General features: G+C 37.3%; 2 protein-coding genes across 2 annotated transcripts in view; one reads left to right on the forward strand and one right to left on the reverse strand.

Annotated features, from left to right (window-relative positions):
- Positions 1-2,133, reverse strand: part of snd1 (staphylococcal nuclease and tudor domain containing 1) — a 260,370-nt gene extending 258,237 nt beyond the window's left edge. The window contains exon 1 of the mRNA XM_066705214.1: positions 1,919-2,133. Coding sequence (XP_066561311.1) covers positions 1,919-1,996 — 78 coding nt within the window. The 5' untranslated portion in view covers positions 1,997-2,133. The remainder of the gene's footprint in view (positions 1-1,918) is intronic.
- A 5,550-nt stretch (positions 2,134-7,683) lies between these two features.
- Positions 7,684-11,527, forward strand: pax4 (paired box 4). The gene is made up of 6 exons (XM_066702979.1): positions 7,684-7,749; positions 8,475-8,605; positions 9,384-9,599; positions 9,886-9,949; positions 11,003-11,085; positions 11,429-11,527. Exons 1-6 carry the CDS (start codon positions 7,704-7,706, stop codon positions 11,525-11,527), a joined length of 639 nt encoding a protein of 212 aa, XP_066559076.1. The 5' UTR covers positions 7,684-7,703.
- Positions 11,528-12,717: the final 1,190 nt, after the last annotated feature.

Raw genomic sequence — 12,717 nt, forward strand, 5'->3', positions numbered from 1 at the left:
AATATGAAACCCTCATAAGCATTTCTATAAAAAACTGTATCAAAACATCATTTTTACACAAGGCACAATAAAACGTAAACATGCTTCCAATGTCCATACGCAAAGCTTAATTGTTTCATTTCATAAAAGTCTAAAGAACTGAAAACAAACGTCAGATTTTTTGGTTTGTTTCTTCCTCCCAACAACCCAGATGCATGTGACAATTGTCTATAGTTGTAGTTAACAGTGTCGGTGAATTAAACAACCAATACATGTTTAACTTCCAGTTCAGCCTACCTGTTATGTACTCCTTAAACGTGTGCTGACCTTGAGGTAAACTAAAAAGTTTGATAAATCGAGATTACAGCCCTTTTGGTGTGGAAAAGCTGAAGGCTGTTTCACATTAACCCCTTAAGGGCTGAGTCCAAGATAAAGTCTAAAATAACTACCTGCCATACATTAATTTGTAACTCTGTCAATATCAAATCTGTACTAGACTAGAAAAGCTACAGAGATGTCAGGTATCAAGTAGCATTTAAGCAACCATGAACGCTTTACAATATTATCCATATGCACTAAGCAAACAACTTCCATTAATAGTTATAACAGAAGTCAAAGCTATTTTCATGACGACGCACAATAAAAGCTACAGTTTTGAACTATAGTCAACTTCCTGCACTGCGCACTGGAGTCTATTATATGAATGAGCATGGGGTTTTACAGACATACTGTCAACTAAAAGTTAAACTTGAGTTCAAGCATTTAGTCTTCAGCCCTTATGATGATGGTGACTCCAGAAGTGGTTTTCATTACTTTAATATTGTACTATTGTAATATTTTCACTGGATTACACAAAACTATGCATTGTGTTAGTTACACTGTGGCGTCTAAACGTCACACTAAACATGTCATAAAGGAAAAGGCTCATTAGTTAAAAACCAGTGCCTAGGTCATCAGTAAGATTAACTTTTTGGAGCTCGATGTCCCAACAGAGGATAGCTCTAGGCTTCATCAGCTAGGGGGAAAGGTGAGTGCCCATTTCACGAGTGTATATTGGGAAGGAAGGAAAAGGGCATGGTCTCAAACCTGTAGCTAACGTTACAGCAGCAGCAGCAGCGTGTGGATGTGCCACAAACCCTGCAGTCGTGTAGGGCTACGTGTCAATCCCCCCCTTGACATAATGGACAGCCCGCAGCCTGTCGCTTCACTCCCCTACACCACGGCACGGCACGGCACGGCACTTGCACATCTGATGGAAGTTTAGTACTCCATTCAAACCTCACTTTTCCCCGCCATGATGGGCTGCAGCTGTAGGCTACTTCAAAAGGCCATCGCTCCGGCCACGCAAAGCAACGGCGTGGGCTCTTGTGTCACGTTTTCAGATCTTAAACATATCTTTAAAGCGTTGCGCGACTGAAAAGTATGCAGATCATCAATAGGACCGGCCAGCACGAATCCGCACTGTCGACTAAGCCCATGGCCTAACATGTCAACGTCAATGTATCATTGAAGGAAGACCTACCTTGTGATCGGCACACATGTAACGGTGTGCATCATGCATGCTGCCTTTCGAATTGATTTTCTTTTCAAACACCACACATATGCTTCAACTGCCCAGCACTGTCCCGGGTGCAAAAACAAATCACTGCAACTTAGTAGCATGTCCTAAAACTAAGTATCCATACGCTGCTAACGTAGCGGTAACTTTTTCTTCCCAGTGCTTATGGTTCATACAGTAGCTAGTTAACTATGTTTGCAACTACTTTGAAGTTGTGCTCACACGCACAGCACTGTATTTTCATTCAACAAAGTTCACAACCACCAGCTGGCCATAGCACCGCAGACAACCCATCAGTTGTAAAGAGATCTCTTGCATCAGTGATGAACTTTTCCATTTGAAATCCCCAGCACCCCCCACGCCTGGGCATTTCGTGCTTACCATCTTTACTATCCCCCTTTGCAACGGCAACGCCGGGCTAGGGTTAGCTTGAGCCTGTGCGGATCCTGAGGAAGCCATGATCGCGGACTGAAACGCAGTGCTTTGCGGGGTTCAGGTGACGGAGAGTCGGGAGTCGGAGTGGCTGCGCTACTGAGACCTGGAGTCCAAGAGAGGAAAAGGACTGACTGCTACTCTACACATTCACTAAACCGGAAACACACGGAGCCATGCAACCCCAGCATGCATGGGACATACACGTCAAACTGTTACTTCTTCCGGGTCGCCGGCGTAGGCCTCAGACTGAAGTAGTAGGCCACTTCCAGGCCGACGTCATCACGGAGAAACGATCGCATCCGGGTTGTGCAGGCGAACGACACGTCAGCATCGAGCCCGGGCACACAGTGCGGAGTGCGGGATCATTCAAAAGTTACAGTACCCCCCCCATCCCCATCCGATTGCTTGTGTAGGACTGTATTTAAGATTTACGAATACATCCCTGTGTTTCATCCTGATTTACTGCTGAAAGGTTTTACAATTCAAACCTCAACAGTTGTTACATAACACAATTTTGGCAATAAGAATAGTACTTTGTTTCGTTTTCTGTTGTCAGTTGTTTTTTGTTGTTTTGTTTGTTGCGGGTACATACACGTGTTATAGGGTACGTTGGGAGTTGGGGAGGAGGTGTGTGTTATATAATTGAAACATAGTAACAGTTTAATTATAAATGTTTACTTACCTCAATCAATCACTGTTTTTGCACTGTTTGAAGATGGTGAATGCTTTCAACTACGGCTATATATATATAAATATATGATTGATACTATCCTATCTTTCAAAAATAGTCAATACACTAAATACAATTCAAATGTATTCACAATCAGCATTTCTTTGCCCATCATTTGACGATAGTGGAGGAGAAGGTGCTTCACATAGTCTTGTATAGGCGTATGCACGTCTTCTGGCTCTAGTTTGTGCTTATGAAATGTAATGGTAGCCCTGGAAATGTTATATGCAGAGTTTGTTCAGGATCCCCAATCACTGCGCTCGATATCTGAGCTGCTGTCCCATTGTCAAACTTTGTATTTAATAATCCGCCTTTCTCACTACCCTTGGGAAACACAGGTTACATTACAATCAGTATAACGCAGTACAATATTCTCACAAATAGGTGGTTTTGTGTTAATCTCTGTAAAATAAACCCCAGTGAGTAACGATTATCAGAAAACACTGGTTATCCTCCAGGGGGCGCCCGTTTACCAATATCAGGACTGCATACCAAAGCATAGAAAATAATGCATTGAATGGAAATATAAAGAAACTGTGTGAACTCTATAATTAAATTACTCAAGTTTAATACTTGGTTTCTAAAACATGTTTTACTGATATAACATATATAGCACATCTTATTTATGTCAGAAACACATTTCTATATACAGTTGTGATTTCGATGTAACAAACGTTTATAAGAACAATTATCAAACCCCAGCCCTGTATAGAACTTATTAATAAATACAAATAATGGTTTCAAAGATAAATTTAAATTAATGCATATGCTTTATTCAATAACAACATATGAACTGAAGGAAGTTTTTTGAACAACAATACAAAAAAAATAGTACCTTATGAAAAAATAAAATTAAACTTAACTGGGATAAGAATCTACAGTCCCAAGTTCCTTGCAATTCAAGTGTATAGTGTGCGGTGTACATTGTACAAAGTAGAACATAACTTACTTACTTACGTAAGATATACTGACTCAGCAAAATTACCTCTTATTAATTTAATAAGTATGTCATACTAATTTAGGTATATTCAATCTCAATTAAACATTAGGTATACTTTTCTGCAAATTCAACACATCAAAACTGCAATGCATTGCATGTATCAAGTTGTCAATATTTTGGATACAAACGTTTGAATACTGTATTAAAAAATATTTTCAACATGCACAGGTGTATATATTATGTGTGTGTTGACTGTTGATTTACAATTGATGTATTATATATTATGCATTTAAAGCTAGGTATCTCAGTATACACAACTCAAATTTGCCTCACGTATGCGTCTTTACGCTTCGTTGGCGAGCATGTTACTTGAGGACTTGCCCCTGATTTAATAATCTGTGAGAAAAGCACATTTCTGATTAAAACAAAAACAAAAATCTGATTTAAAAAGTGTCACACAAAAAATGTATATTGTTTGTGTAAAACATTCAACTTATGAAAAAGATAAATCTGATAACCAATTGTTCTAATGGAGGGAGGTTATTCTCACAGATCTGTGTGGCATAGCTCCAAAACTTTTGAAAATAATGCAAAATAGAAGCTACAGGTAAAAGTCGTCTACAGTCAAGTAAAACAACAGATGAACAGTAGGCTATATAAGCCTACAGGACATTGTATCTTGGACTATTGGGCAGGACTTTACAAACGTTATTCTTCAATTAAAAAAATACTTATATGTGTTTAAACGTCTGTTTACTATAACTGTAACTAACAAAATAGCACAAGTAAATAGACGTCCAACTTTGGGGATTGTGTCTGTTAGTCTGGATACTCTTGAATCACACAAAGGTCAAATAAGACCAGTTCATTTGTGGCATTGCATTTAACGAATTGCAAACCAAAAGTTATGGAAATTTGCAATCTTTTGCATTGCAGCACATGCATTAAATCATCCTTATGAATGAGTCCAGCCTAGACACTTTTCCCGGAGGCGTAACTGGCGCAATCAAAATATAGTTCATACCCGGTGCCTTGCGCCACATGCTGCTGGTTTTCTTTACATCTGTGCTGTGACGCAGGGCATGACATTACCTATAAGTAGTCTACTTTTTGGACACTTTAGCACTGATACAAAAAAAGGAAAAATATCTTGAAGAATACAAATGTATGAGACAGAAGCTACAGCAATTATATGGTAGGTCATAGATTTGCACATAACGCAAACATGAAAAGAGGGACTCTGCACTATATTTCATGGCGTCATCATGCTCAATATTCTCAAAATGTACAACCTTTATCAGTTGTTTGTAAATAACCTCACACATATAAAGGTTATTGCTGTCATATAGTAACTGACTACAGGGCATCCCAGAGTTATCCAAAAGTTACACGAGAGATATCCAAACCTTATCCAAGGTACCCAGGCGTACCAGTGGCAAAATAAAAAGTGAGAGCTGATTGTCTCTATAGGAAATAAAACCATTACAGAGACTGTGACTTACCCCCAGACTTTAATAATATGACACAGATACAATTCTAAGGATTAGACTCAATGGGGATATTTGTATTTGTTACCACGTTGAGCGCTTCTTTATGCCTACAGGTGCTGGGCAGTGCGCTTTGGATAGCTTATGGTACCCTTGGCATTAAAAGGGGAGTTAAACCACAGAGTTTCGGCTCCTTCTGCTCTGGGGCAAATACAAAAATAACAATTAGACTAATGTACAGGTTAGGTAACCATTTCAACAATGTGATTGTTTCAACTGTATAAAGAACAATAATATATATAATATAACAAATGTAAGCATCATTAATGAGATATTTTCTCATAGTGCCCATTTGCATTCGTTTGACAAAAGTACGCACCTATTGTGTTGCTCTTTTGTATTGTTTCGGATTATAATGTCTAGTACAGTGCCTTGCATCTTGTAAAACAATGGAGTCAGGGTACTCAAAGAAAATGTCGTTTGAGCTCTTATAATGAAATTAATTAATTCTTCTGCATCTTCGACAGTTGACAAGGTGATGTCGGCGTTCAAAGACTATTGTATCCGCAACAGACGATGCTCCCAGTCCTGAAAATATTATTGTAAGGTAACCTGTGGTTAATGTATAATTTGGAACATATGGTATTTTAAAATGCTATCCTTTCTTTCTGGAGTGTTAAGGTCTGTGTGGGTTTTGCTAATGATGCCCAATTAGTCATTAAACAGACCAAACGACGAGGCTTGTATAGATTTTCATTTGCTAATATTTGCTCTTCAAATATTTTGTTTGAAACGTTTACAACATATTGTATCTGTAGACCAGACATGAGACATCTGGGAGAGTTTTTCAGCTCTCTATTTTATAAATACAAACCTCAATTGGTCATCCACATTCACCATCTCTACCTCTATTTGTTCATGGCTGAAAAGAACTATAATAAAGCAGTATATAGGACGGATTTATGATTTATCAAATGCTTTACCATATGGCAGGCGGGTTTGAAACAGTTTTTATGTTTGTTTTAAAAAACATACTCAGGCTTACAGGTAACACTTGTGTTAAAAATGAGGATGCTCAAATCACGTGACTAAGGAGAGACATGTAGTGCAATAGCTTTGAATATGTGTTAAATTGATTTATCAAGTGGCACAATGTATTTAAAATGAACCAATATGCTTTACTAAGACTACTTTTGCATGTGTGTATCTTGAACGAAACATATATTTTTAATATTTTTTTTGTAACCGTTAGCTGGAGGATGCTGTCCACCTAGTGTTGGTGCTGAAAGCTGCTCACCTGGAGTTGGCTGTTACATTTTTCCAAAGCCAAATGATTCGCCTTACTTCCAGAATTGAAGGTTTAAGAACGTATACAAATCTGGCTAAAATCACTGAAATATTAGACCATGGGGGAAGGAATCTATATCTACCTTCTATAGTGAAATTTGTTTTTGATAGCATTAAGGGCAATTCATATTACATCATTTGTATATTGTTAAATAGATAACACACACTATGCAATAGAATACTCTGCAACATGTAAATATATCGTTTTATATTGAATAGTATTCTCATTAAGATTGCAAAATCCGACAGAGCTTAAAACTGTTTTTTTTTCTTAAATACAGACCTGAAGACACCTGTACATTTGAAAATATTTCAGAAATCTTTCAGAAAGGTAAAAATGATTGTACATGAAACAATGTAATAATTACAAGGTTAATATACAAGGAAAGATACAAGACAAGCTTCACACAACTCATCTATTTTATGCTCATGCATGCGTGAGTGTGTGTGTGTACTAAGACGTCAAGTCATAAACACACATCATTTAGGAATTAGTATGTCACATGCAGGTAATATTGCTTCTTTCAAATTTTGAAATTTTCTCACAACCTACTGTTTAACATGATATAAAAAAATCGTATTTCAAAATATATATGTGCAACATTAATACTTGAATAATACAGTGTGGATGAAAAAGCCTTAGTTTAAGATGGCTTTTTAAAACGGCAATGTAATATTTAAATTCCTCATACTCGACCATGACGTCATGTGGAAAGCTCTATAAATGTGTTCTGACATATCCGAAGCCAGTCTGTGTTGTGTAGTAACTGTACAGTAATAAAGCTGAATAGTTTTTCCACATCAAGATTGCAAGATACCTTACTCTGGAAACACCGCAGAGAACTTTCTTCCATACGTGAGTGACCTGACCTGTTATATCTGGGTTATTATGTGTGTGTACTACTATACAACTGTAGCCTGTACTAAACAATTTGTTAAAAAAACTTTGTTAGGTTTTGTTCTTTCAATGCATTTTTCAGAAAACAACGTTCTTGATTAGTAACAAATCAAAGCTGAGAAGCTGAGAAGATTAAATGTACATATTTAATTACCGTTGTTGCTGTGTATATTTTGTAGTAGATTGAATGAGGTTTCAAGATATTTAGAAACTAAGAAAATCAATCTGTAAAATAACAAATCAATCCTGTATGTCAATTTCATGCATTTGCTTTGTTCAATCTATTCGGTTTATTTATTATTGTAGATCTAAGGACCTGTGGAGCATTTATGAGAAAATATTCAATAAGTCCACATTACATTATGGAAAATGAAGGTAATTCAATTGTATCCACTACCGTTTATATTATTATTATTATTATTATTATTATTATTATTATTATTAGTTTACTCTTGATTTTTGCCCTCTTTGTTATCTATGCATGCTTTGAATGTTCACATGCCATGATATGAAAGATCCCACACAATGAAAGAGCACATGTTAAGACTGTTCAAAGTGCTCTCCATAAGAAAAGGACACATTTTCAGTTTTCTCTAATGAATCAGAAGAAGCTGCTGGAACTACCTTTTCCAACAGTTTGCAGTTTACTGAAGGAAGGTGGATTCAAAGGATTTCTAGTAACATAAAGAAAACTTGTTTGTCCAGAACTTAGAATACCCAGAGGCTGGTTCCAGGAACACTTGTCCCATGGACGAAAAACATTTCAAAAGCATCATTTCAATTTTGGTTTCAATTCCAAATTATTGCTCAGAATGTATATATTTGTAGAGCCATTCCATTCGAAAGAGATAGATTTTCAGATTTTTTCCAAATAACTTAATTTATGTACCAGCCCTTTGCAAGTGTGTCAGTACCAGGATCTTTTTCATACACAAAGCTAGGCTCCTAGAATATACTTTCTATATGGTGCCATACATAATATAAACATTTATTCATATAAATATATATACATGTTGTGGACAAGCAGACATTTTACTAAAATACTAATTAGAGTAACATACTATTATATGATACTTGTGTTTTTTTAAACCTTATTCCAGGAATTGGATGTGTAAATCAACTTGGAGGGATATTTGTCAATGGACGACCTCTTCCAACATGTAAAAGAAGACGAATAATTGAATTGGCATCCGGTGGAATGAGACCATGTGAAATATCTCGGATTTTACAGGTACTTTAATTTGATGACTGACCAGCCAGGTATAAAATGTACAGACTGCACATATGAAGAGCTTACACTTTTGATACATGCTTACTCTGTTATCACGAAACATGACACGCGGTTTGTTTTTGGAGGGCCATTGTTTATTCTATGCAGAAGCACACTTAGTTACAATTTGTCCTGATCAGATTCCAGACTTAGAATCTATACTAGGGATTCCAAGTAAGTGGGTTGACAAGGATGCTTTCACAGAAGGTGGTCTACCATAGCCCACATATACTCACTGTCCCTGTGAATATTCAGTGATTGCTCAGATATTGAATACCCGCCTTTCAAAATCCATCAGTTCTCATGAACAACTTGTTCACAACATAGGTGTAAAGACTGAGCATTGAACTATAGTTGTTCTCATAGTTACCAATGATATGCTTATCATGATCCTGAAATGGCGGATATGATTTTTCATGTCTGTGAATGTAAATATGTATTTTGGCACTGTACTGTAAAATTGATAAATGGGGATGAGGAAACACTGACACTCTAAATAAAGATAATACAAGAACAATCAATACAATTTACTAATTCCTGCAAAAAATACATTAACCTTGTCAGTCAGAAGCAAAAACTACAGATTATGTTTTGCTCTAACAATACTGAAAATGTATTTCTCCCTCCCACCTGGTTATCTATCATACATACAGACATTCGGATATGCTATCATAATATAATTTTAGTAATATATTGCCATCTTTTTTTAAATGTATTAACCCCTCAATTTGTTTTACAGGTGTCTAATGGTTGTGTCAGTAAGATACTGTGTCGGTACCACAAGACTGGTCTTTTATGCCCAAAAACAATTGGAGGGAGCAAACCACGCCTCCTTACTCCCGAAGTGATTGCTAAAATCGGCCAGTATAAGTGGGAAAACCCATCGATTTTCGCCTGGGAAATTCAGGGAAAGCTTCTGGCCGAAAGAGTCTGTAAGGCTGAGAAAATCCCAAGTGTAGGTGAATTGTAACTTTATCTTAAATATATCCAAACAGTTAATACTCTTTAGACACAATAGCATTATAGACTTAAATTAGGAGATATAACAGAATAATGTAATGATACAAAAAAATATTAAAAAATACATTTCAATTAGACATTTTGACAAGAGGCTTTGGCTTTGTTTGTAAATTTGACCATAATATTTCCTTTGCTTGGGTAACCTGGCAACAGAAAATAACCATCCTTGTTTTTGAATAAACAGTTCACTGTCTGAAACAGTTCACTTTAAATTAATCTAGGTATCCTCTGTCAATCGCATCCTACGGAATATACAGCTGGAACAAGAACCTCTGGGGCCAGACAGTTCTGAGGGATACCAATGGATCTCAGGTCAGAATCCAGTGGAAACTTTTAAAAATATTGAAATTTATCTTCTTATATGTGTGTACAGTGGCTCTTAAAAGTATTCACCCCCCTTGGACTTTTCCACACATCATTGTGTTACAACATGAAATCAGAATGACTTTAAACCAGGAGTTTTTGCCACTGATCAACACAGAAAATGACCATAAGTGAAAAATATAATGTGCAAATTGTTCTAAATTAATTACAAATACAAAACAGAAAATAATTTGAAAGTAATCCCCATCCAACTTGATGGAGCTTGAGCAATTTTCCAAAGAAGAATGTGCAAACATTGCTGTGTCCAGATGTGCTGGTAGAGACTTATCCACTCATGGCTGTAATTACTGCAAAAGGTGCCTCCAAATATTGACTGAAGGGGGTGATTACTTATGCATTCAATTATTTTCCTGTTCTAACACAATGATATGTGTAAAAGTCCAAGGGAGGTGAATACTTTTGAGAGCCACTGTATATGTATATATAATTTAGATCTTGCTACATTATCCTTCTCTCCAACCAACATGAAGTGAATTTAATTTAGTGATTATCAATGTGTTTTTCCATTGTTTGCTTGTTCATTCTGGTATTGTACCTTGCAGAAAGAATCCAAAACAAAGCAAGAAACCTAAAGAATGGGTCGATGGCAGAAGGAAGAAATGATTGTGTATCAGAAAAGATTCTACTCAAGAACAACCAACAGCGAAACAGAACAGTATTCACTCAGGAACAATCTGTAGTTTTAGAACAAGGTACCATTCATTGCCTTTGAGGTTGTGATCATACCCAAATACTGAAATACATGAATACTATTTAAACACACCACATATAACATTCAACATTGTAAAGTATAATTACTCAACCTTACAGGTACTCTCCTTGTTTAACTCTTGCTGTATTCCCACCGTCAGTGTTTAACACCGTTAGGACAAAATGCAAAGTCCTAGACTGACCTTTATAAAGTTGTTGAATCTGCTGACATTCTTCATCTGTTGTTTTATATCAATAATACAGAATTCATACGCACCCACTATCCAGATGTATTTACTCGGGAGAAACTTGCAGCGGAAATCAACATTCCTGAAGGAACAATAAAGGTAAATAATCCATATTATGAAAGCATCCTATAGTAGAAACAGACATTTTATAATTTCTATAATCAAAGAAATAAGAATAATAAAATAAATATAAAATAAGAAGAATCAACATCATCAAGGCATAGTTTTCAACATAAACAATTAATTGTATTACTTTCCTCAGTCTCAGATTCTGACCTGAAGTATGTTTTTGATTAGAGTTATTTGTTACACTAACTTAGATAACAAAGACAAGTGATTATTCAAATAGAGCAATAATAGAAAAATGAAAAAATGCTTTATGTATTGTAAACATAACCTATAATGTATTGAAATGCTCAAGATGGTGTTTTTCTGCTTGAAGGTCTGGTTTTCCAACAGAAGAGCAAAATGGAGAAGGGAAGAGAAGCTGAAAAGCGGAGTCTTTTATACAGAGAGTATGTGCAGTATTTTCCAGAAGTAACTTTAACCAATTTAAACTTAACTGATTTCAATGATACTGTTTGTTAAGGCAACAATGTACTTTTCAAAACTCTAGATCACGGGTAGGCGGATTCAGTCCTGGTGGGGCTGAAGGGGTTTCTGTTATGCATTCAATCATTAAGATATACAAAGTGTTTATTCCAATACACTGCTCAAAAAAATTAAGGGAACACTTAAATCACACATCGGATCTTGATGAACGAAATGTAATAAAGATCAAAATCTTTACTGTACATTGTGTAATTGTGGTTGAGAACAAAATTACGTAACAACAATGGAAACCAAAATCACCAACCGATTGTGGGCTGGATTCAAATTTATACTGAAAATAAAAGAACGCAATTGAAATCACAGGCTGTTCCAACATGAATTTCATCACAACAACTCATACTGTGACTCAGTAGTGTGTATGGCCCCCACTTGCCTGTATGCACTCCCAACAATGTCTGGGCTTGCTCCTGATGAGACAGCAGATGGTGTCCTGGGGGATCTCCTCCCAGACCTGGATCAGGGCATCAGTGAGCTCCTGGACAGTCTGCAATGATACATAATGTCCAAAAGGTTCTCAATTGGATTCAGGTCTGGGGAACGTGAGGTCCAGTCAACGGCATCAATGCCTTTGTCATCCAGGAACTGCCTACACACTCTGGCCACATAAGGCCGGGCATAGTCCTGCACCAGGAGGAACCCAGGGCCCAACGCACCAGCGTAAGGTCTGACAATGGGTCTGAGGATTTCATCCCGGTACCTAACAGCAGTCAGGGTACCGTTGGCTAGTACGTGGAGGTCTGTGCGACCCTCCAAGGATATGCCTCTCCAGACCATCACTGCCCAACCGCCAAACCGGTCCAGCTGGATGATGTTGCAGGCAGCATAACGTTCACCACGGCGTCTCCATACTCTTTCACGTCTGTCACATGTGCTCAGTGTGAACCTGCTGTCATCTGTGAAGAGAACGGGGCACCAATGGCGGACCTGCCAATTCTGGGGTTCTCTGGCAAATGCCAATCAAGCTGCACAGTGCTGGGCTGTGAGCACAGGTCCCACTAGAGAACGTCGGGCCCTCATGCCACCCTCATGGAGTCTGTTTCTGACAGTTTGGTCAGAAACATGCGCACCAGTAGCCCGCTGGAGGTAATTTTGTAGGGCTCAGACAGTGCTCCTCCTGTT

The sequence above is a fragment of the Amia ocellicauda genome, chromosome 5 (genome assembly GCF_036373705.1).
Source record: "Amia ocellicauda isolate fAmiCal2 chromosome 5, fAmiCal2.hap1, whole genome shotgun sequence".
Taxonomy (NCBI): Eukaryota; Metazoa; Chordata; class Actinopteri; order Amiiformes; family Amiidae; genus Amia; species Amia ocellicauda.